Source organism: Mchenga conophoros, linkage group LG3 (genome assembly GCF_057382185.1).
Source record: "Mchenga conophoros isolate Kocher_MC1m ecotype Shallow Benthic linkage group LG3, M_conophoros_male_GT1.1, whole genome shotgun sequence".
NCBI classification, from domain to species: Eukaryota; Metazoa; Chordata; class Actinopteri; order Cichliformes; family Cichlidae; genus Mchenga; species Mchenga conophoros.
In genome coordinates, this window is record NC_140528.1 from 43,189,458 (window position 1) to 43,214,310 (window position 24,853).

Consider the following 24,853-nt stretch of genomic DNA (forward strand, 5'->3'; position numbering starts at 1 on the left):
TGGCGACTGAAACACGTAGGACACATAAGAACATCAGGAAATAAAACACCGATAAATATAACCTCAGTAAAAGAAGTCAGCGGGGGTTACTACAGCTGTGTACCGGGGCCTGCGCTTTGTCGGTGGGATTGCTTGCGAGGCGAGCGGGTCTATCCCACGCTTTGCCGTGAGACTGGGCAGACATCTCCGAAATCATCGAAACACTTTTGCAAAGAGGCTGTATCTTGACAAACCGACCAGACACATGAAGATTAAACCACTACATTCTCGGCTAAAAAAATATTAAAACGGTATTTGGTAACACACAAACAGGGTTTTTCAAAGTTCAGTTCTGTTAGCTTCCACATGCCGGTTGTTGTGTGCTAGAAACAATGGCCACCAGGCCAAAGCAATGGTTTTGACTCGATCAGCGTTAACCCCGCCCCCTGAGTTTGATGGGTGAGGCTGACAGATAAAATTATTTCATGATGAGAGCCAGGCGTCAGGACTGCCAAAATGAAATAAATAAATATATCATTAAATAATTAATTAAATGTGTCAATAATTAATTAAATGTGTCAATAATTAATTAAAATGTGAAATACATAAATAATTAATTAAATGTGTCAATAATTAATGAAATGTGTCAATAATTAATTAAATGTGTCAATAATTAATTAATTACATGTGTCATAACTATTTATTTAATTAATTAATTCCAATTTTAATTAATTATTGCCACATTTAATTAATTATTTAATGGTGTATTTAATTAATTCATTATGGCAGTCCTGGCGTTCCATACTGGAGTGTGTCACTGGTTTATGTTAAATTGTTATTTCTCGTCTTCTTTCTTCTGTTTAGTTTCCTACAGTTTATTTTTATATATTCACTGCAACTGAGAAATAATGCTTAACTCTTTAGCATTTATGAAGCCTTACTTCTGCAAAGGGATAGAAAATGTGATGTAAGACAAAAGGGACAAGATAGGAGAGAGCAGAGAGGAGAGCCGAAGGGGGGCGCCCGATCTGGCTTCCCACACCTCCCCTCTGGATCAGGCTGTACACTCTACCTCCCCACTGCCTCCAAGAATGGGGATGAAGAGCAGAGGAGAGAAGAGCGGAACATTGTTGGTGGGACTGTACACAGGGGGCAGGGTGGGTCCTTTCCAAACCACAGCTGCAGATTTATTGGGGAAGGTAGCAGATCGTATGTCGCTCGGATGATGAAACTTAGTCTATTATATTCCATTCCGCAGATTTCACTCCATGAGAGTTTCCTCTTTTTCCACACTCTCCCAATCCTCCTCTGCCTCAGTCTGTTCTCCCAAGACTTTTATGACATTAACTTTTTTTAGCGGATGTAGTGTAATATAATCACTCAGTAAATAGCCGTTCAGCGGTGTGACTCACAGGGAAAACATCTTACTTTCCATTATGTTGGCAAGTGGAGCTGTGTGCAGCAAATGATAATGATTTCATTGTTTGTTTTAGGTTTTTTCTTTTATTTCTGTATTTGAAAAGAAACGTGTTGGGTTATTTTGAAGAGAATAATTATCACCATTCAGATAATACATGGTTAGGACTGCCAAGAGGAGCATAGCTGACTAAGAAGTCGCCTCTCCTCTCCTGTCTGCCTGGCTTACGTCCCACATCCCAAACAAGCCATGTTACCCTGGTCTGTCCTGTGTGTACCCCACCTCTCCCTCTATGATTGCTGGGGGAAGCTCCAGCCCCCCTGCCTCCTCTCATCAGGATAATTGTCAAAGAAAATGGAGTCATGTTGGTTCTGCCGGGACAAGCTGAATACAAAAGTGTGCTTAAAATCAGTAGTTTACCTCTGATTTACTGTAGGAACAGAACTGAGGAGGAGGAGACACAAGGAGGAGTCTTCAAAGAGCCCCCACCCCCTTTCCCTCACACTTTCTAGAAGCATCCCAAGTTTCAGATGTGTGATAAAAGAGGAACACGCACTTTCCTCCCTTCTTTCATTCAAACATTAGCTCTAGATACAGGTTTATCTAAAAATCTGAATTTATCAGTAGATTAGCCGATTAAAAACTAATTTGGAACATCATTTATAGAAAACAGAAAAACAACGGCTTGATCGGAAAATCTGCGCTGGAATGGATGTTTGGATAACTATGTCACACTTGTTGAGTTTGTCCTCTGTCTTCCTCCTGGAGTTTACTTCTGCAGGTGAGATGTGCTAATAATGCTTTTGATTATGCTGAGTGAGTTCTTACTTGGTGACATGTTTTTTCAGGTGTTTTCTGCTGCTTTTATTAGTGAGCACTTGACATATTTTACCTACATAATTCAGGCCAGGTGGTTACTGACGTCCATTCATTCATTTGCTGATCAGAGAATACAAATGATTGAATCAGTGGGTTGATTAGTTATGATGCTTCCTGTGCAGAGAACAGAAACTGTGTACGTGGCGGTTCTGTTCTCCTAATCTTAAGGAGCTTCATTATTCCTTTATTGCGCAGTGTAGTACAGGGACTATCAGTTGTTTATCAGACCATCTGTTCAGTTGTACAATATAGTTTGCATTAGTTATGGCCTTTGCTTTATTGATTATCATAAATTTATGTGTGTGTGTGTTTGGGGGGGGGTTACAGAAAAACATGCATCACAAATATATAGCAAACGAGCGCAATGCCCCCTGCTGGACATAGAATAGAATAAACCTTTAATACCTGACCTGCAGTCAGCTGAGACTGAAGAAGTCACTTGGGTGAAACATTTCTCCCACAAAACGCTACGTCCAGATGAACAGAATCAACTTTTGGAGAACCTTTAATATCCCACGAATGAGAAATTTGGCCGTCGCACAGCTCTTATGAATATGACATTTAGAAGGAAGACACAAAGTGGTCTTATATACATAAGCAACCATGTACAGAGATTTGTACATGTAAGTGTGGGGGTGTATGGATGCTCCTGGTGAAATAAGCAGTGTACAAACAAGCTGCAAATAAGTAGCAGCAATAAAAAAAAACATATGATCCGTCAATTAAACAGGTGATGAGTAAGATAACAGTGTTAAACTGTGTTATAGAGTCTGACAGGCCCTCCAGACCAGTTTGTTGAGTTCCCCCCCATCCCTCTCTGCCATTCCACCACTCCAGCAGACCACAGCAAAAAAGATAGCAGACGCCACCACAGTGTCCTAAAACGTCCTCAGGAGAGTCCGGTTCACCCCAAAGGATCTCAGCCGCCGTAGCAGGTGGAGACGACTTAGACCCTTTTTATAGAGTGCATTTGTGTTTGTGGACCAGTCCGGTTTGTTATTGAGGTGAACACCCAGGTATTTGTATTGCTCCACTGTTCCAGTGTCCAAACCCTGGATGTTCACTGGTGTAATAGGGGATGGCTTCTTGCTGAAGTCAATCATCAGGTCCTTTGTCTTGCTGGCATTGATGCAAAGATGGTTCTGTTCACACCAGCAGACAAAGTCCTTGATGACCCCCCTACTCCAGTTTGCTTCCTTCAAACACCCCACCCACAATGGCGGCGGCGTCTGAGAACTTCATGAGTTATACTAAAACTTGCTGATGTCAGCATTGTTATGGAAAATGAGTGCATTACATTCATTTATTTTGGTGACTTTAAGAAGTCATATAAAGTTATATTATTTTTTAATTGAACTGTTCTATGCAAACAGAACTAATTTACCATCTGCCATTGTCACGGTTAGCGAGGCAAACCATGGGAAAGTGGGGAATGAGGACCCAAATGCTGGACTCTTTGTGCTGAACAGCACGTTTATTTACAGTGCAACAAATGACAATAAATCCCTGTGCTCTTGCTTGACTGCCGTGTCATGTCTTTCCTCAAAAAGTCTGTGTCTTCGCACTCCCCGTGCTCGCTGCCTTCCTGTTTGCAAACTCCTCCGGGGGGGAAACCAGCAAAAGCAACCGTAAGACACAAACTCTGGTAGGGATGCACTAACTGGCTTTACTCTTAGCTCTCACACTGACATGGAGTCTTACACAACAATCCAGCATCAGTGAGAACTCAGCCACTCTGCTAAAAAGGTCCCATGACGAGGCTTGATCCGCTGCAGGTGTGTGTGTGATCGTCCTCTTCAGGTGTGGCCCGCCTCCAGGCGGGACACACCCACCAGTCCTGATGATGCCTGAAACCCAGTGTTCTGACACACCCACACACACACACTCATACACACCAACATAGTAATCAGGGACAGCAGCAACAAATACATGTCCATAGATTATTACAGCCATGATAGGAAAACACTGTCAAGCTAGACTAGCCTATGTTGTTCAGTTTATTAACGGACATATTAAAAATAGGAACTAGATGTAAAACTATGATATTAAATAACATTTAATACTTGTGTGATGGTTTGACCAGTGTGCATAACTCCAGTGTCTTCTGATTGGCTGCTTTAAAAGTGAACAGTTATACTTGGATCCCTTTAACCTCTCTGATCTGTGTTGTTTCCTCTTTCAGACCAGAAAAACATCACAGCTGAGTCTGGACAAGACGTCACTCTGACATGTCGAGCTCCAAACAACAACATTGATCTTGTAGAGTGGAGCAGAGCTGACCTGACAGATAAATATGTTTTTGTGCACCGGAACGGTCAGTTTGATCCAGACAACCAGCATCCATCTTTTAAGGATCGGGTGGATCTGCAGGACAGACAGATGAAGGATGGAGACGTGTCTTTGATTCTAAAGAATGTGATGACTGCTGATGCTGGAAAATACGAGTGTCGTGTCTTTATGGAAGACACACGCTCATGGGAAACCACCATCATCAACCTTCATGTTGTTGATCCTCCAGGTGAGTGAGTAGAGTTGAGTGTGTGTGTGATCAGAGGTGAAGCTGCTTCCTGGTTGTTGATGTTTGTTTCTAAAGATGTTGTTGATGAGACTTTGTAGAAAGCAGCTGGTCTGAGTGATGTGATCAGAGTGCAGTAGATAATGTCTGACAGCAGTTTGAAGAGGAAATGGATTCTGTTCTGTTCTTCACTCATCACCTACCTGACAGCTGACACCTCACACCTGTTTCTCACCTGCAGGTCAGCCAGGAGGACACACAGAGGATGGAGGGAAGGAGGCAGGGAAGGAGGATGGAGGGAAGAAGGATGGAGGGAAGGAGGATGGATCTGTTGGACTAATAGCTGGTCTGGTAGTTCCTGTTGTGCTTCTTGTTGGTGTTGCTGTTTTTTTTATCTACATAAACCATGACAATGAGAATCAGGATTGATACTAACCTCCTGTTGAAATGCACTTGTTTGAAACATCTTACGGCTTTTCCACCTGATTCTCCTGCTGTTGCTCCAAATTCCCAGCGTGTCACTCAACACAAGAACAAACAGATGATCTGAGGACATGTAGATCATGAAATTTGGTTTCAGGGTTTCAGGGACTGAACTGACTTCAATTCTGGATTCTGTTCTGTTCTTTACTCACCACCTTCTTCTCACCTGCACGTCCTCCAGGAGGACATGGAGGGTTTGTGGGACTGGTAGTGAGTCTGTCAGTTTTGGTGTGTTTGTTCTTGTACCTAATGATTTGATCTCTAAAAAAAGAAAAGGGAATGGTGCTGAATATGTGATTTCTGCTTCTCAGAGATCCTGTTAAAGTCTAAAGACATTGGGAGGGTTTCACACTGTTTGGAGCAGGGAAACAGGTACTAATGGTGCAATACTGACTGATGTGTTTGTGGATATGAACTCGTACACATGAACATACCTCAGGTTCATGTATTCAAATTTAGGTCCCAGGACACAAACTTTATATTTCCCATTTTTAAAGAGTGAAAAATGTTACATTTGGACATCTGTGGGGTTGGTGATGGAGGGAATCATTTAACAGCTCACAGGTTTCTACACTTATGAATAAAAAATGCATCACTTTAAGAATTAAATCTATTACATTAGATGAGGATGACGGTTTGGGATAAAATTGTTTACACTCTTTAAGCTCTGTTTCTTAGTTGTCATGGTGATGCATCCTGGCAATGTTACAGACATGAAAAATATCTCAGAGTGAAACACTTTAGTTACAGTCATGTTGACTGTAACTAAAGTGTCATTTTTATAACTCCCTCTTTATAACTGTCTTTACTATGTAATGTTTCCTAAATTTACACAAACAGGGATTTTAGACTGCAAAAGGGAATTTTGTGCAGCTAAAAATGACAAATTTTGTTTTATGAAAACTGAAGTTAATGCAGCAGTGACTGGGAAATGACCTGTTCTAGAGAACAGACCATCTCAGTACCACTAACTTTATGGTATTTTTCAAATTTATTTATTTCCTTCAGCAGGTACTTGAACTTCCTTCAGTGGAAAATTGAAACAGTGTTACAAAAACTTGTGTTTTACGTTTCCTATTTGTGAAACTTTGTTTTTTGGTGTAAATCAACAATTTAAACAAACTAAGTAATTTATGCTTTTTTTTTTCTCTGGGTTTAGTGTTTTGCAAGATTATGAATGCATAAATGCTGTGATCTGTATTAAAAAATACTGTTGCTGTCTGTGCATGTGCCAAGTCAGCCACGAAATCCTGAAGGTATCAGAGTAAAAAAAGCTGGTGTAGATTTAGTTTGTTTCTCACCTCTCCTCCAGGAGCTGCTGAAACAGTCCAGGTGTCTTTTTTCTGCTCAGTGTTCTGGAGGAAATTGTGCAAGGAAGGAGGAATGTTGTGCGACATGTGTTGATTTGATCACTTACAGCAGTTTCTCTCATGTACTGTCTGTGTTCACCTGTTTACATTTTCTGTGAACGATACATCAACCACTGCCGACTTACGGGGTTCAGCCTGGTGCAGAACTTTCCCCTCATTTGTTCCCTGGTTTAATTCTGTTATTTGTTTGATTTTAATCTCCCCGTGAATCTGATGCACTGAGCCACTGAAGTGGAGAACCAAAGAAATAAAAAACTGGACTGTTGACTGTTTAACAGAGATTTATTTTTGCACTTTCTCACTGATTCCTGCTGAATCAGCACCAAAGAACACACAGCAAACCCTCTGAGCTTTGCTTCAGGTCATCGTGTTATTCATAATCAGAGCGATCAGTGAGAACAATCTGATGTGTGTTTAGTAAAAGGCTTCTCCTCACTCATGTACATCTTCTAAACCAGAGTGCGTATAGCACACGCTGGATGCTGACATTTATCAACCTGTGATGTTTGTTATCAGAGGATCATTCTGCACAAACCCCTCCAGTGTGTCTAAGGCCCACTGAGGAGCTCAGAAAGGACACAAGGAGAGAGGAGTCAAGGAAACAGTCTCAACAGAACGAGACATCAGCGTCTCAGAGCTTCATTTTAAACTCTGGTAATTAAATAACATTAAATTACAACTAGAATACAAACAGTGCTCCAGAACCATCATATAAATGAGAAATTCTTCAGCATGAATCACTGAGATTGATTTTCAGGTAACAGGCAGGAAGACGGAGGAGACCAGGAGGCACAAATTAGAAAGAGTCCCGCCCCTGAGCAACAAGAGCCAATCAAACAGAAGCAGGAAACATATGAGCCTGTTTAAGCCTGATAAATAAGCCTATAAATAAAAGGGATGAGTTCTTCAAAGAGTCCTCCTTCCAGGCCTCCTTCTGACACACTGCTCTCCTCTACATAAGCAGCCTTTAGAAGTTAAATCTATCAGTTAAAAAACCACAACCAACAGGTGGCAGCACACCACCTTTCTCCTCAGTAATACCCCACGATAACAGCCACAAAAAGGCCAATACTCCACTTTAAGACCTGTTTCTGTTTGCTCAGTTGTTTAAAAAACACAGAGGACCAAATGCAGATTTAACAGCCTCCAACTGTTCTTCTGCTACTGTTTCTCAGAGTGCTCCACCTCCATCAGTCTGTTCTGAATTTTGTTTTAACCTCTTTCAGACCAGAAAACCATCACAGCTGAGTGTGGATGCCACTTTAACACGTTGAGCTCAAAACAACAGGATGGATGTGTCCTTGTATATGAGATGAGCATTTGGATCCAGAAAACCAGCATCCAAGTTTCTTTGATTCAGAGCTAGTGGTGCCACGTGATGCTGTGAAGGCTGAATCTGAGCCTGTGGGTGCTGCAAAGCTTCCTTTAATAAGGAATACGATTTTTTTTCTCTGTATGTATTATTGTAGGGTCTACTTTACAATATAACACACCTTGAGGTGAGTGTTGTTATGATTTGATGCTGTATAAATAAAAAACGGACGCATTGAATGTATAAGAGAACACGGCAGGAAGTCTGCTGAGATCTGAAAACAGTCCAGAGGTGGCCGAGGTGATGATCTTGAGTGCGAGATGAGCCGAGAAGGTTTCTGATCTTTACATATCCAGTTCAGAACTTCTCACAACTCATATAATAATGGAATATAACCATTATAATAAAGATTTGTACGTGTTTTAAATAAATATTATGGCTACACTATGATCTATGATGAAGCGCTTAATTAGCTGTGAGACCCTGCTAACTATGCTACTGCGGCCCCGTTTTAATGCACTGTCTGAAGTGATTTACTCTACGTCTGTCTCCTCCACCTCTCTACTTGCTAAAAGCTCCACTACGCTCACCTGCTGTTCTCCACCTGCCGCCTGTTCTCATCGTAAAATCAGGCTCTGCAGAAAAGTGCACAGAATAAATTTCAGATCAGCTCTTTAATGTTCATAAGAGTCACTGTGTTTTGATGATTTCGGTTTTGAATAAATAAAGCAACACAGACAATAACAAGAATCTGCAACAATAACTAAAAAGTATGTTTCCTTGTCTCTTCTCTCCTTGCCTCCTCTGTCCTTGTTATTATCTTCAGTGCACCAGAAGACAAAGCTCCGGTTAGCTCTGAGCTCACAATCCTCCACTGTGAAGAGTGAAATTCAAGGTCACATGACTGAAACTGTCATGTGGACCAAAGTTAATTATATGTCGTGAATAACAACAAGGTTATACTACTGAGACGTGCCTGTCCTGCTGCTCCTGTTTTCATATCAGTGAAATAATTATGCTACAGGAAACTCTGGTTTGTCTGTCGGCACTGAAACAAAATTCGAACAGCTTTGCTTCAGAGTGCCTGTTTTACAGTTTCAGTGTTAGGAAGATCACCAAAGCAGCCTTTCAATATCATGTTTACATTTAGGATGTACTTGTGAAGTTTACTATAGATAATGAAAACTACACACTCAAATTAGGTGTGAAAAACATAACTTGAAATTGAGCACAAACAATCTACTGAGAACGTTTATGAACAATAAAAGTCCCACTTCAGTGATCACAGTCCAGCCTTTGGTTTAAAATTTATTCTAATATAAGATAATATGGTAATGCTATAGACATAATAATAAAGGTAATGTTTAATGTTTATGGATGTGGTTCTAGATTTGTAGACTTTTAACAGTGAAACAGCCACATGTTCAGTCTCCACTGATAAAATAAGCAGATAAGTAAACCTGGGTCAGGCTGTGGTTGCCTTTCTTGTCCTAAAAATAAAGTTTACTGTCAAAATCTTTATTTATTGTTGAAAACTCACAAATACCTGATAAGATGCCTGATTTAAAAGCTTTTATCAGATATGAAGTGATACACATCAGACTGTCCTCACCGATTTCTCTGTGAATGATTGTTTCCATTTGTGTGTTTGTTCTTTAACGCTTGTTCAGCTCCATTACAGCAAGAAGACAAGAATTCAATTTAGACTAAACATATGTTAATGTATCAGCGCTAAAACTGACCTTAAAAATTAAACACATTCAAAACTTCTGACGGCGTCAGTTTATCAGATCAAATGTCACAAATGCAAATGTAGACCAGTTTACTATAAGACGCCTGGTTATCCACTGAGGGAAGTTCATTTGGCTCCTGTTAGCACAAAAACTAATGAACGTTAGCTCAACATTTATTACAACAGCAACAACAAACTTTATTGATATAGCACATTTAACAACCAGGGGTATGCCAAAGTGCTGAACATACAAGAGGGTCAGATATAATAATAGAGACAGATGAAGGCCATGGAAAAGTACCAAACATGCTCGCAGGTTGATGCCGTTAAAAACACCAAAACAAAATAAATAATATTTAAAATTTAAAAAAATAAAACCTCCCCATTATGGATCGGGTGCAGCCAAGGTAAACATGTGGTCACCTCTAGTCTTCAGTCGGGATCTCGACGGTACAAAAGTGACTGGGAAGATGATCTTAGTACCCTAGCAGGGGTGTATGATCTACGTAGTTCATCGAGGTAACTTGGCGCTATATTGTTAATAGTTCTAAAGGTGAGCAGCAGGATTTTGAATTGAATGCAATACTTAACGGGAAGCCAATGCAGGTCAGCAAGGATGGGGGTAATAGAGACACGCTGCCCGGTACCAGTAAGGAGACGAGCCGCCGCATTCTGAACAATCTGCAGTCTATGGAGAAGAGCAGAGTTAAGACCAAAGTAAAGGGAGTTGCAGTAATCCAACCTAGATGTCACAAAGGCCCCTCCAGGTCCCTATGAGGGACATAATGTCTGGCCTTGCAAATAAGACGCAATTGATGGAAGCAGAATTTGACAACAGAAGACACTTGTTTGTCAAATTTAAATGAGCTATCCAAAAAACACACCTAGGTCACTAACAAGGAACCAAAGGCTCACGGAGTTGGCCGCGAGGGATATTACTGTCATTTTGGTTTTCCTGTTATTTAAGCTAAGGGAGTTACCAGAGAGCCGATCTTTGACCTCACACATACACTCACAAAAACAGTGCACAGACATGGAACGATCATCAGTTAATTCAAAATAGATCTGTATGTCACTGGCATAACAAGGATGTTGTACTTCTCAAAGAGAAGCATATACAGTGAGAAGAGCAGGGGACCAAGGACAGATCCTTGAGGCACGCCGCAGAAGACAGGACCAGCAGAGGAAAAATAAGGGCCCAGATTGACTGAGAAAGATGAAAGAAAGGTATGACATAAAAGATGGTCACATCCATGCAAGAAGCAATTTTACTCTCAGCATTCATCTGCATGAATCTGACAGCTCGGGTTACAGGATACCTTCAAATACTTTCAAAACACGAACATGAGTTAACAAACTTTCCCTTTCACAGAGTAAAACCACAGCATGGCTTAGCTCAGCACTTCAGAGTAATCAGAGGATCACACAATCTTAAAAGGTGGAAACTTCTGATTTCACCTTTAACATTAAACACTTCATAACAGCAGAGAAAAATAATCAGTGCTTCTGTGTCCAATAAATAAATCATGTAACATAATTGTATGTTCTCTCAGAGTGCTCTACAACCACATCAGACACTTCTGGACCTCAGTTTAACCTCTGAGATTACAAAGTAACAGAATCTGACAAAATTCACATGTTCATTTAGTCAGAGCAACTTTCAGAGACACGTGACTGAAACTGATGTCCTGTATGAGAGCCCTTATGTAGCAATAATGAATCGCTTTGTTGTGGTCATATTTAAAGCTGAATCTGCAGGGATGGCATGACATGTGTGTACTGCTACAGTAAACTGGTTTGTCTGAAGACAAAGAGAAAAAAGCGAAGAGCTTCTTCTTTTTAGGCTTGCTGTTGTTCAGGCGGAGCAAGTGAGGAATTCTTGTTTTTCAATTTTCCAGAGATCGCAAAAGCAGCTATAAGAACACAAAACACACCAAAAGCTGACAGACCAGGACGTCCTCTAGTGACTCTGTCCTCCTCCTGTCCATCCTCCTTCCCTCCATCCTCCTTCCCTCCATCCTCTGTGTCTCCTCCTGTCTGACCTGCAGGGGAGAAACAGGTGTGAGGTGTCAGCTGTCAGGTAGGTGATGAGTGAAGAACAGAACAGAATCCATTTCCTCTTCAAACTGCTGTCAGACATTATCTACTGCACTCTGATCACATCACTCAGACCAGCTGCTTTCTACAAAGTCTCATCAACAACATCTTTACAAACAAACATCAACAACCAGGAAGCAGCTTCACCTCTGATCACACACACACTCAACTCTACTCACTCACCTGGAGGATCAACAACACTCAGGTAGATGATGCTGATGGGGTTGTTCTTCAACACAGCTCTTTTCCCACGGTTGTTTCCTCTCTGGAGGACACGACACTCGTATGTTCCACTATCATTAATCGTCACATCCTTCAGAATCAGAGACACGTCTCCACCCTTCATCTGTCTGTCCTGCAGATCCACCCGGTTCTTAAAAGATGGATGCTGGTTGTCTGGAACAAACAGATCATCCCTGTACAAAAGGACATATTCTGATCCCAGGTCAGCTCTGCTCCAATCTGCAACTATGATGTTGTAGTTTGGAGCTTGACATGGCAGAATGACATTCTGTCCAGCTGTGGTGTTTATGTCTGAAAGAGAGGAAACAAAATGAGAAGTTAACAACATCGACAGCATCGCTCACTTCTGGAGCAGAAACCACTGATTCCTGCAGAGCCACAGGCAGTACAGCTCACACAGCATGCTGAAATTTAACACAGTGCGGTTTTGTGAAATAAATTACAAGGTGACTCTTTCCCTAGATGCCACTTGTCAACTCAATACACACGTCTTGTTCAGTCCTGTACTCCATTCATCACAATAAACACGGGTGTCTGCTCAAGAAAAGATGATGATGCAGAATTGTTTTGTCTCACTTAAAAAACAAACAAACAAACATCTTTTATCTTTATTAGTAAGTTACAGGTCACAAAAGCTTACATGCATTTGAACCAGAACACAAAAATGTAGACATTATTTAAAAGGATCAGTATGAAAATAGAAACAGACCAGAGTTGATCAATAGTTTGTCTTCAACAGGTTGTAAGAGTGCAGGATGAGCTAACAGGTGATCTGTTTCACTCTGAGTGTGTCAAAACTTGAACACACATGGTGTAAATATATATATTTATAATATTTAAAATTCCAGATTCACAGTAGTTATCACAGCACAGTGAAAAAAATTCTCAACAGTGATCGTGTTGTGAGAGTGTTTTGGGGTTTTTTTTGCTCTGTGGTCAAATTTGTCAGGCTACAGTTTTGTGTTTTGTGTTTTGTGCCTTCCTGTGGAACATTCATAACCCCTAAGTTCTGTGTGGCTGCTGTATTTGCAGCAGAGCAGCAGTTCTTTGTTTCTCCTCTCCTCTCTCTCTCTGGGGAAAAGGGGGGAAGTTTCCTTGAGTTCACATCAGCACTGTTCTTTTTGTTTCACAGCCAGAATCTCCAGAAATTGTGCCAATGTTTTTAACTACTTAATAATAATAAGCTGACAGAAGTTTTGATAAACAGCACAGTCCCATTTAAGGAAACTTGAACTTCATTTACTTTTTCTTGCCTGAAATTCTCACTGAGGGCTCATATTGTCTTTATGCCTGGTCTAGAAGTCAATTTAATTTTTAATGGATATGAAATCTGAAACTATAACATCTGGAATTTGCTCCCATATCACTCAAATCTAAGCACATATGACACATGACCATCCCTTAGAGAAATGCACCCAAACTACTCCATACATTACAACAAGCATGCAGCTACACAGCTTACCTTCATATGCATTGACCAGAACACAGACCAGCAGCAGCATGTAGAGGACTGTACTACAACACAACTGCAACATAGTCGGGCTGTCTATGTGCAGATGGCACAATGAAAATATAAATCCAAGGTCCAAAGACACCGGCTATCAGGACAGACGCTCTCTGTTAACATCCAAGTCATTTAAGCCACCAGCTCTCTGGGTACTCACGTAAAAAGGGTAGGGAGGATGATCCCCCTCCTCCCACCTCAAACTGACTGGCAGAACACACCCACCTGTTCTTATCAGAACAGGAACAACAGCTTCACGTCTCAGCTCTGAAACCTCAAAGACTTTTATGAAAAGATCTCCAGGTGACAGGAAGATTTATGGCTGGGTGTGAAGAAAAAGAAAAGAGGCCCATAATAATATTCTGTGTATGTGGAGAACACGACGCGTGGTCGCCTGTTTGCCTTTGGCCATTTAGTCATTTAGTGACCACAACCAAAGGGAGATTGTTTTCTTTAGAGCAGTAGATCTGCTGTAGGCTGTGTGGAAACCATCGGCCAGTCTACAATTCCGTTTTTTAACCAGATGTCACGGATTCATGTTTTCTTGGAAGCTTCCGCGCTGATCTCGACAAACAGTGTAAACTTACCTCTCCATTAATCTCCCGCCGTCCGTGGAGGGACCCAGGTGTTCCACGCGCTCGCTTTGGTCGATTAAAATGCCTCCAGTAAACCTGAAATACAACGAAGAACTAAAGCTAGCTTTGTAGGACTGTGCAGGGTTTGTTTTTTCCTGTTGCTGCTCGGTGCAGGGAGATCGGTGAGGAAAGGAAATGACCCTGTGAACGAGAAAACGCTAACTTCCTGTTTTAAGACCGGATGTAGAGTTGTACATTTCCGGCAGCTTTATATTGCGATCTGCCGCTACTGCGAAGAAGATAGACACCAAAATCATGTCCAAAATACGAAAACGGAAAGATCGCGTTAAGCTACAAAGAGCAGAAGGCGGGAACACCCACCACTGCTGTGTCCCGCTGTGCACTGCTGGGGGGAGGTTCAACAAGATGTTAAGTTTCCACTGCTTTCCCAAGGATCCTGAATTGCGCGCACAATGGCTGATGAAAATCAGAAGGCACGGCTTCACTGTTACCACCAGCTCTAGAGTGTGTAGTCGGCATTTCGAGACTGGAGACATCTTCGTGTCTTCCTCTGGGAAGCGCTGTCTTCAGCCCAAAGTTGTCCCGTTGTTATTCCACTGGAATAATTTTTCGAAAAAGACAGAGCGACCTGGAGTTTTGGAACATCGCGTTAAATATGAAACCATATCAGGGGAGCTCGACGAGCTCAGGCTGCAGCTCGGGTCTTATCAGTCGACTCAGGGACTGCAGCGATTTGCCACATCAGCTGATGACAGTCGGGACTATACAAGGTAAGAAATCCTCAAGTTTTCAACTAGTGACCCATGGCTTTTGTCATGTTCGGAGGCAATAAGACGCAGGGTTCTCAAGCACGAACCGCTTTTTAATTGAATTGTAGCAACAGTGTACGTGGCTACATCAATTTCTGGAAAACACATATACACACCGGTCTTCTAGCGACCTCTAGTGGCTGCCCTCATGGTAGCCTTACTAGGACAACATAAACAGATTTCACAACAGCTTTATAACATTACCACACAAATGTGCATTTTAATACGAGGCTGAAGTTGGTTTGCCTTTGTAACTTCCGATTAGGGAAATGGATAAAGCATGTTTGATCTGCTGCAGAGCAAAAACTACACAACCCTGACATTTCAAACCTGTACTTGATTATTCCACACTGATAGCAGAACAAAAGCACAACAAAACAACGATTTTATGAAAACTTTCTGTGATTTGTGAAACTTCAATAAAGACAGGTTTCAGCACTTTCTTTGAACTTGCTTTAAATGATACAGCATCTCAAATGTCAAATTCTGATCACCTTAAAGCAGACGAAAAGCATTTGATTACATGAAATACACTTTATTGAAGCAAATGAACCCTATTAGTTGACGATATTAACTATCAACAATAACACAAACCGTCAGCTGTTGATTGAAGTCTACTCAGATCTCTGGTCCAGGGAATACAGCTTAAATCCATCAAGAGCAGATAATATAAAGCAAAAGGGCTGCTAACTTTGACTATATATTAAAATACTGACCAAAACAGCAAATGCATATTCTCTTATAATCCTGGCCACTGCTTTCCCCCTCTCTGTACTGCTTTTTTAACCTGGATTAATCTTGTGTTTCTTTGCTTTCTGCACAAGTTTTATGACCAATTTCCAAGGATCTCATTCATAGATTTAATTAATTGCATTAATGCAAAAAAAACAAAAACAAAAAAACGCTAAACAATGCAGGGCCCCCTACTGTCGCACAATGTGTAATTTAATATCTCAGAGGAGTTTAACTTAATGTCCTCTCTATGAAGGTATCTACACAGGATGCAGGTCAGATGTAAAGTAGCTGGAAGTGAGAACAACTGAAAAAACCCCCACAAAGTTTAAAGTTGCAAGAACGGCTAATAAAGCAAAATTGGACAGTAGTATGAGATCTGTTCTACTGTGGTCCAGATGCATGAAAATGTATTAAATGAACCTTTATTTAAACATTTCACAAATCCAATATATAGTTTTAATTGTTCTGCTCTTGGTGTAGAATAATCGAGTTCAAGTCGATGAACATCATCTACAGATATATGGTAAATGCCCAAGGCATCTCGAGATATGTAAATCAGAATCAGAAAGGGTTTTATTGCCAAATGTTGAGCAGGTTTACAACATTAGGAAATTGCTGCGGTGCTTCAGTGCAAACATACTGTCATAAATTGCGCTTAAATAGACATGAAAAAAATAAAAGTAAGAATAAGAATTAAAAGTGCTACGTAGATAGATATATACATGATATATACATGAGTGCAGGTGGTGATCAGTGCCAAACATGGAATTATGCAGTCAACACAGCGTAGGGTCATGTGTTAGGGGTGGGAACAGTCATGTGTCCAACAGCAGAGGGGAAGAAACTGTTGTTATGGCGAGAGGTTCTGGTGCGAATGGACCGGAGCCTCCTGCCTGAGGGGAGCAGGTCAAACAGACTGTGTCTAGGGGGCCGAGATATGTAAATCGCCGCATGATTCATCCATTGGGTTAACTTGTTTTGGAAAGTTTGACCATAAACAAGGCACGAATATCACACCGGAAACGAAGTGCTCTACGGGAGTTTCCCCACTGGAAGTAGCAAATGCCAAGGCACACACACAGTCTATTAGAGCCGTTAAAGGTTAAAGTGAGGTTAATATTAGAGATTTGTTGAAACTAACAAATTTATAAATTAACATGACTTAAAACATTCAACTTGTTAAGAAAACAAGGTGAAGTATCTGAAAGTTTTATCATTGTTATTTTTCTTGTTATGTGAGACACCTTTGAATGTCCAGTCACAAAAAGAACAAAAGATTAATGTGACATGGGATTTTGTTTTGTTTTTTCTTACTTTTTTTTCTTACTTTTCAGGGACCCTGAAGCCAAGGGTGCACAGGTACGGGTGTAATTTATAAAATGTGGCTTTTGCAATACCCCCAAAATGACAAAAATAATGTCAATATACACAATCACCGAAAAATAAGCTATTTTAAGAAATAAGTGGACCCATAAAAGAGGTCAGCTGAACAGAACTCCTTCAAAAATAATGCTTAGCAAAATCATATCATAACTCAACAAACTCCCCAAATGAGAGACAGCCGAGCCTATAGAGACACTGAGAAAACCATTTTAAAAACTAAAGGGAAAACCACAGGGACAACAACTAAACATAATACAAAAAATAATAATAATCCCAATTACCCCATGTGGTCACAACACACTGTTAATTTCACTTGGCTGGCCTCTGTGTGTACTGTGTTACATAAATCAAAAGAAAGAGAAGCTTGAAGTGAAATCAGGTATGAATAAAATGTGGTCGTCTGAGCGTCAGGAGGAAAGCTCTGGTCAGAAACAGGATTTCTTTCACAGTTTTTCCTTCTTTGTTCTTAAAAGGAATCCCGACTATTATGTCAAGTTACTCTAAATATGTTACAAATTATCTCCACTACATAAACATTGTTGAAAATAACTAAAATGTTTTCGTTATCCATTAAATCTTTGTTGTTTAAAACTATTTTGAAGCCTTGGGAGCGGCCATGTTTTTGTTCACGCAATGCATTCTGGGACGATGATGTATATTGGTTGTGGGCAGGCGCTTTCGTTCAGCTAACCTGTTGTTGCAGGAGAGGAACTACTATGCCGCATTGTGTAGCTTTCGGTTGTAATTTCCAGTCGAAGCTCAACAAAGGAACAGATGTAAGTCTCCACAGCTTTCCTCATGAGAAAACAAGAAGAAAGCAATGGGAAGATGTTTGCGGTCGAGTACAACTCCCCAAAGACCCGCGGCTGTGCTCTAGCCATTTTAGCCCTGATGCGTTTGAGGCATTTAGTCGACCACGGTTGATAAAAGAGCTCACAGGTGCTTCTGGTTATAAGCGAAGACTAAAATCAAATGCAGTCCCGACAATTTTTCGCTATGAGGAGACCACGGGTCTGAGAAAAGCGAGTAAAAACCGCGCTAAGAAACGCCTAAGACCAGAGATGCTAAACAGTTTCCGGGATGGTTGTAAACAACAACCCGCTTCTACAGTAGCCAACATGTTCGTGGATGATGGTGACCAATCAGACACCGTGTCAGTTATGGAGGAGACAAGCAATGAAGCAGCTGAAGCTACTAAAGTATCCGTGAGTGTTCAGTGTTCTTCAAGTGAAACTGATGCATCAACCCAGACTGAGATAAGTCTGATGTAGCAGTACAATTTTTCCCTTTATTGTCAAAAAATTACAATACAGCGCTTATTTTACATGTCAACAAAAAGTTATATACAGTTATAAGTGGTTAAGAACAAAGCAGTCGTCAAAAAAAAGAGCATTTAAAGAATATTATAGGTCAGAAATACCATAAAGCAGCATAAAAGTACAGTAAGGTGACCTATCATACAAAAGTAGGCACATAGAAATCTAGCTACATCAATTGAAAAGCTGCATCAAAAATTCAAGTAAGGTGTGAGCTTTAAGTTACACTTGTCTAATGAAGCCTTCCACAGCAGGACTTCATTTTTAAAGCCAACAAAAATCGGAGTAATTTTCAAGAAGCGACATTTGTGAATGAAAAATTTTGCTACTATAAATAAGTTTTGGGGTTTTTTTTTTTTCGGTTTTTAATACAAATCTAATTACTTGTCAGGTTAGAGAAGGGCAGTCAATGTTTTTAGAGGTTAACCAGTACAGAAAATCATCCCAAAAAGATCTGGAACTTTCACATGAATAAAAAAAAAGATGCAGTAGTTTCAATATCAGTATTACAGAAAGTGCATGCGTTCGTATCTATATTTAATTTCTTGTGAAGATAGTCATTGGACAGATATTTGGCATTTATAATTTTAAAGTGATTTTCTTTTGCTTTAGGTGGACTTGAAAAAGAAAGATATTTAGTCAAAAACTTCAAATAATAGTCTCTAACCATTTTTTTCTTTTTAGTTGCGAAGGGAAAATTGTCCTTAAAAATTTATTATTGTATGCCTTTCCTTTAAATTGGTGTTTAAGAATAATAATACTGTGATCTGTCAACGGGGCTGCTGAGATAGAAACATGTGAAACATATCTATAACATATCGAGCCCAACCACAGATCTAGACATAAACATTTACTAGAATCACAAATGAACCATCAATATTCAATAAAACTACCAGCCAGTGTCCTGAATCATCAGCCTGAAAAGTCACGACCTTCCCTGGACATTGGTAGAAACAGAGAGCTACTCCAGCAGAGTGGTTGGATCAGTGGCCGAAGAGGATTTTTCACCCCACTCATTTGACCAGAAGGTGGCATCAGCGTCACTTGAATGAGTTTCTTGTAGTAAGGTGCAATTAGCTTTTAGCCCTTTGATAAACATAAACATTGCTTTTCTTTTAACGTTATCCCTGAGACCTTTAACATTCAACGACACAAAGGATAAACATGTGCGTAGCATTAAAAATAAACAAAAATAGAGTTCAAAATATTAAGAATATCAAACTTGAATAGAAAAAAGAGAAAAAGTTAGTTTACTTTCCTGTTTAGAAAAAGGTGAAAGAACAGCGGTGCTGGCACCTCCCATCACATTCAAAACTGTCAAACGTCCCTCTTTATGTAGAGTTCAGAGAACAAGTAAGAGTGAACACTTTTCAACCATCCGCCAGAACGCGACGGCCATTAATATAACCGACAGCTCCTCTGTAGTAAGCCTTCTCCCCCGCAAGTATTTAAAATATAATATTATAAATATAAGTATTTATAATATAATCAAAATATAATCAAGTATTTAATATATAATCTGCTGACTGGAGCAGTCAGGATCTCCATGCATTAGCATGCTGCTTTTGCTCCCAGTGAAAATGATTCCTCTTGAGTTTTTAGTGTATTTAATTCAGAGTCAGCTGTTTAAACAAAAACAGAACATTTTACATCAGGGGATATGACGGGTGTAGTTCAAAATACAATCACAGCTCTCTAAGTAAGATTTCAGTATTAAATAAAACCGTCCAGTTATGAAGCTGAACTTTAATCTCAGCCAAACTGACTCAGGAACAAATAAAACACTAAATTAAACCCAACATTAAAATTTAGAAGTTACCTAAGAGACTTAAATATCATGTTTAACCTGAGTAGCAAAAGACCACGGGTGGTTTAAAAATGATATGCTGGGATTTCACTCATCTCACCAGCTGTGGTGATCCTTGACCTCCCGGTCAGCTATTGCTGGTGGGTAACAGATGTCTCAGAAAACATCAGAGTACTTTTGCAAATATGTGACATCTTGATAAATCAAGCAGCTATTTGAAGTTCATATAGCTACATTCTTGCCTGAAAATATCTCTCAACAGCACAGCGTTACAAGAGATCATGACTACTGCTCAGTCCCTGAGCCATCAGCAGAAGACCTGTCCAAAGACGTGGAGAGTCTGAGGAAGGAAATACAGGAGTTACGTGTCCAGCGAGAGTTTGGGTTACAGCGGTTTGCTGGCTCTGACACTGACATCCAATTCTATACCAGGTACATCGAAGTTCAAGTGTTTCCAGTCTTCATGAAAACAACATAGATATTGACTTTTTATCTGCTGACTGTATGTTTCATGAGTGATGTTAATTAATGATTGACACGATGTTTGTCTCTCTTGTGAATAGATTTCCAAGCTATAATCATTTGATGGCATTCTGGGTTTTGATTGAGCCTTGCATCTATAAAATGATCCGGGCTTCAAGAGCCAAGTCAGCTGCCAACACGGACGAAGAAGTGTTGACACCTGCACGCACACAAACGGTAGGCTATGGCTTTGTTGGTAGTTGGAACTAGAGGTGCGATGTCATTGTGTTTATGTAGATCCTAAAGGGCTCAGCATCCTTTGCATACTTAAATCTGTGTACTACAGAACCTGTTTTCCCCATCGTTCTGTTGTGTTCATGACATGGGAGAAAAAAAATAAAGATGAACTTTTGCGAGATCTGGCAAATGTTTTGGCTGCATCCTCCGGGAGGTCGAGGCACTATGTGCCTGGAGTGCGGTGTTCCCCCCGGCTGTAGTGGGCCTCGACCTGCTGTTAGCTTTCAGCTGGTGGGTAACAGACATCTTCAAAAACAAAAAAATTACCACTTTTGCAAATATGTGATGTCTTGATAAACTGAGCAGATATTTGAAGTTTACACAGCTACATTCACGTCTGAAAATATCTTAAAAGTTTATTTTGTGACCCAGAAAGAGTCATATTAAAACTAAGTAGCTGCTGCAATTGTTGGAAACTGATTGGCTGGTATGAGTTCTCGGATAGGTTGGGTCACGAAGGATACGCCAACTTGGCCTTCAAATGCTACCTACTTTTGAGAGATCCCGAGTTACTTTTGTGAGATCTTGCAAAAGTTAATCTTAATTTTTTCCCCCCCCCCTATGTTCCTTGCGGGGCTCCATACTCCATGGTACTGTTGTGTGTGTGTTCAGAAGGAATTTCAGGAGAACGTTCTGTCATTTAAAAAGATTTAATTTGTGTTAGCAATTCAAATTACAAGTTTACACAGCGCTGTGGACCTCTATGTGAGATCAAGCATCTGGTTCACAAAAAGGATAACCCTCCACAACTTTATATAGTGAGACAATAACAAAGATTGTCATGGCTATCGTGCTCTCACACAGAGATGGCAGTCCTGCTGTCTCCCTGCGAATCTTCCTTGTACATTTGTGACCTCCTCTGGTATCTGCTCTCTCCTCTGTAAGAGAGAAAAGAAAAACACCTCCCCGCCTAGTTTTGATTATTTCTTGATTATTTAATTCTGTCCCACTGCTACTTGCAGACATATTATTTGGCCCTCTGAACCAGAGAATATCCCTGTAATCATGTGTGTGTGAGCGTGTTGCAAGCAACCCTCTGCACTCTACATCATTCCTACAATAATCAGTCCAGACAGTCACGTTGAACTTAGCTTTTGACCTTCAAGAGATGGAGTGCCAACTCGTATGAACACATTTGCAGTATGTATATAAAGATAATAAAAACAACTATTTTGTAGAAAAATTAAAAATGTACGATATGATATGCATAACCATTACAACAACCAATTACATTGACAGCGTAGCATTTTATTCTATTGTACACAGTGTCTTATTCTTATTATATTATTATTCTTATCCTATCTCATTGTTTTTCTGAATTTTTGCCACTTTCTGCTGTAACTCAACAAATTTCCCACATGTGGGGCTAATAAGGGTCTATCCTGTCTTATCTTACAAAACATTTAGCCAAGAAAAGCATGATCTTACTAGTTCATAGATTAAGGATTAACTTTTTCCCTTTTGTTTTAACCTTTCAGAGGCAGCTGCTCCAGCCAATCGACGAGTTCTTTCTTTTCCTGGTTTTCCTGTCTGTTGGTCTGAAGGAGAGGGACCTGGCTCATCGATTCAACATACACCAGTCCACAGTGAGCAGCATCATTGCAACATGGACAAGTTTTCTTGCCACTGCACTGGGGTCTCAGTGCATCTGGCTTACACGTGCAGAAGTGCAAGCTTACCTCCCTAAAGAATTCAAAGGTTTCTCAGACACCCAGGTGATCCTTGACTGTACAGAGCTGAGGTGTCAGACACCATCCTCACCACTTCTCCAGAGTGAAACGTACTCTTCATACAAATCCCACTGCACGATGAAAGCCCTGGTTGGCATAGCTCCACATGGTCCAGTCACATTCATCTCTGATCTGTACGCAGGTTCGGTTACTGACAAGGAACTATTCAAACAATCAGGCATTGCTGAGAAGTTGACTGAAGACATGGCAGTGATGGTGGATAAGGGCTTCCTGATCACAGATTGTTGTAAATGCAAAGTGTACCGCCCCCCTTTTGTATCTAAGCAGAAGAAGAACCAGGTTAAGGAGATGCAGGCCACAGTCAGACTCGGGCTACATGTGGAGCGAGTCATTAGGAGGATCAAACAGAACAAACTTTTTGATGGCATCATCACCATGTCACCTGTTTACAATATCAACCAACTGTTTGCAGTAGCATGTATGCTGTCAAATTACCAGAACACAGCATTAGTTAAAAAACGGATTAAGTGAGACGAGATGGAGTTGTCCCAAGACACCAGTGCAAGTAACTTATGCTAGGCATGGAGCTTTAAATACTTACTATGTAAATAAGTTCTGCAAACATTCAATGTGTAAAATGTTTTTGATATTTTTGCTAAAATAAGAGTTTATTGGTTTCACACAACAGTAAAATGTTTTTTAAAAATTAATTAAATGTAGAAACTTAAAGAAGTCCAGACGCTTTTCTTTGAAAGCTCCTTTGACTACAATGACCTGGGTGACTGAGAACGGTTCTCAGTCATTCACAGACATTTAGATGTTGTATGTTTGCAGTATTAACTTGATGTATATTTGCTTCTGATCACCCAAACACATGTTGATTAAACTATCTGACCAGTCAAATTGGGTGTGATAAAGCAGAGAGGAGTAACGCAATGTTTAAATTTGACGTTAGCCAACGTTATTTTTTGTCGGTTAATTTCTGTTTTCTTACCCTCGTAGTTGTGTATCTGTGATGCAGCATATAACGTAAATCCTTTATCTAATTTTCTGGCAGTTGTTCAATTTTGGGAGCTCTTGTAGGCAGCGGGTGTAGAACATCGCCACTGTTTAACCACTGCAGAAACAGTGGGGCAGGGATGAGTATAACGCAGAAGTGATTGTGCAAGTGGCTGCTGTAACAACCAAATTTCCCCTTGTGGGACAATTAAAGGATTATTCTAAGTAGGACTACACATTGGTGGGACCATTTTAGATGGTTCATGTTTTATAACTACAGTGATGCACATTGCTATAAGAATATGTTTATTTCTCTAACACTATTTTAACCAAGTAGTTAGAGGATACTACATCCCATTCTTCATATGTTTAAACATGTCAGAGGTTTATTTTTTAAACAGTTGGTTATGTCAGCAAATAAAAACAAAAAGTAGTCCCCATCCCCACGTTTGAAGTATAGATTATTAAATTTACAGGGTGTAAGTTAAGGCAACACAAAACTTTTGCCACATGTGGAACCGTAAATAAAAATGAAGATGCACAAAATATTTTCAAGAATAGACTGCGTGACCATGGTACGTGTTTTACTGCAGGTTTGAGACGGACAGACTCCCCGCCTCACTCTCCCTTCCCCAATTCAATTCAATTCAATTTTATTTATATAGCGCCAAATCACAACATAAGTCGCCTCAAGGCGCTTCATAGATACAGAGAAAAACCCAACAATCATATGACCCCCTGTGAGCAAGCACTTTGGCAACAGTGGGAAGGAAAAACTCCCTTTTAACAGGAAGAAACCTCCGGCAGAACCAGGCTCAGGGAGGGGCGGCCATCTGCTGCGACCAGAGCAGATGGCCGCTTCAGACATTGACCCCCAACACATCTTCCACCTCTCCCCCCTTCACCCTCACCCTCTCCAATCCAGTCTCAACGACCACCACCACCCTCTCCAATCCAGTCTCAACGACCACCACCACCCTCCCCATTCGAGTCTCAACGACCACCACCACCCTCTCCAATCCAGACTCAACAACCTCCATCACACCTCTCACCCCCCTTTCCTCCTCCCTGAAACTCAGAATACACACTGAGGATGTGAGCCGACTATTTCAGAAACAGAAGCCCAGGAAAGCCCCCGGACCAGATGGTGTCTCACCCTCCTGCCTCAAAACCTGTGCTGAACAGCTGGCTCCCATCTTTTCTTGCATCTTCAACAGATCTCTGGAG

General features: G+C 40.6%; 3 protein-coding genes across 5 annotated transcripts; 2 read left to right on the forward strand and 1 right to left on the reverse strand.

The window, feature by feature from the left end:
- Positions 1 to 1,919: 1,919 nt before the first annotated feature.
- On the forward strand, positions 1,920 to 7,033 carry LOC146578820 (myelin-oligodendrocyte glycoprotein-like). The gene is made up of 3 exons (XM_085269076.1): positions 1,920 to 2,177; positions 4,458 to 4,793; positions 5,032 to 7,033. The coding sequence occupies exons 1-3, from the start codon at positions 2,105 to 2,107 to the stop codon at positions 5,217 to 5,219; spliced, it is 597 nt and encodes a 198-aa protein (XP_085125202.1). The 5' UTR covers positions 1,920 to 2,104; the 3' UTR covers positions 5,220 to 7,033.
- A 2,827-nt stretch (positions 7,034 to 9,860) lies between these two features.
- Positions 9,861 to 14,258, reverse strand: LOC146578821 (uncharacterized). Its single transcript, XM_085269151.1, has 3 exons — positions 14,119 to 14,258; positions 11,968 to 12,318; positions 9,861 to 11,729 (listed from the first exon to the last, which is right to left on the reverse strand). The coding sequence occupies exons 2-3, from the start codon at positions 12,128 to 12,130 to the stop codon at positions 11,527 to 11,529; spliced, it is 366 nt and encodes a 121-aa protein (XP_085125277.1). The 5' UTR covers positions 12,131 to 12,318; positions 14,119 to 14,258; the 3' UTR covers positions 9,861 to 11,526.
- Positions 14,259 to 14,421: 163 nt separating this feature from the next.
- On the forward strand, positions 14,422 to 24,172 carry LOC146578822 (uncharacterized). 3 transcript variants are annotated; one of them, XM_085268842.1, is made up of 5 exons: positions 14,422 to 14,897; positions 17,006 to 17,030; positions 20,440 to 20,609; positions 20,741 to 20,876; positions 22,415 to 24,172. In XM_085268842.1, the coding sequence occupies exons 1-5, from the start codon at positions 14,422 to 14,424 to the stop codon at positions 23,156 to 23,158; spliced, it is 1,551 nt and encodes a 516-aa protein (XP_085124968.1). In that variant the 3' UTR covers positions 23,159 to 24,172. The 3 variants fall into 3 exon arrangements, with proteins under 3 accessions (XP_085124968.1, XP_085124967.1, XP_085124969.1); XM_085268841.1 differs by lacking the exons at positions 14,422 to 14,897; positions 17,006 to 17,030 and adding an exon at positions 17,555 to 18,259; XM_085268843.1 differs by lacking the exons at positions 14,422 to 14,897; positions 17,006 to 17,030 and adding an exon at positions 17,555 to 17,830.
- Positions 24,173 to 24,853: the final 681 nt, after the last annotated feature.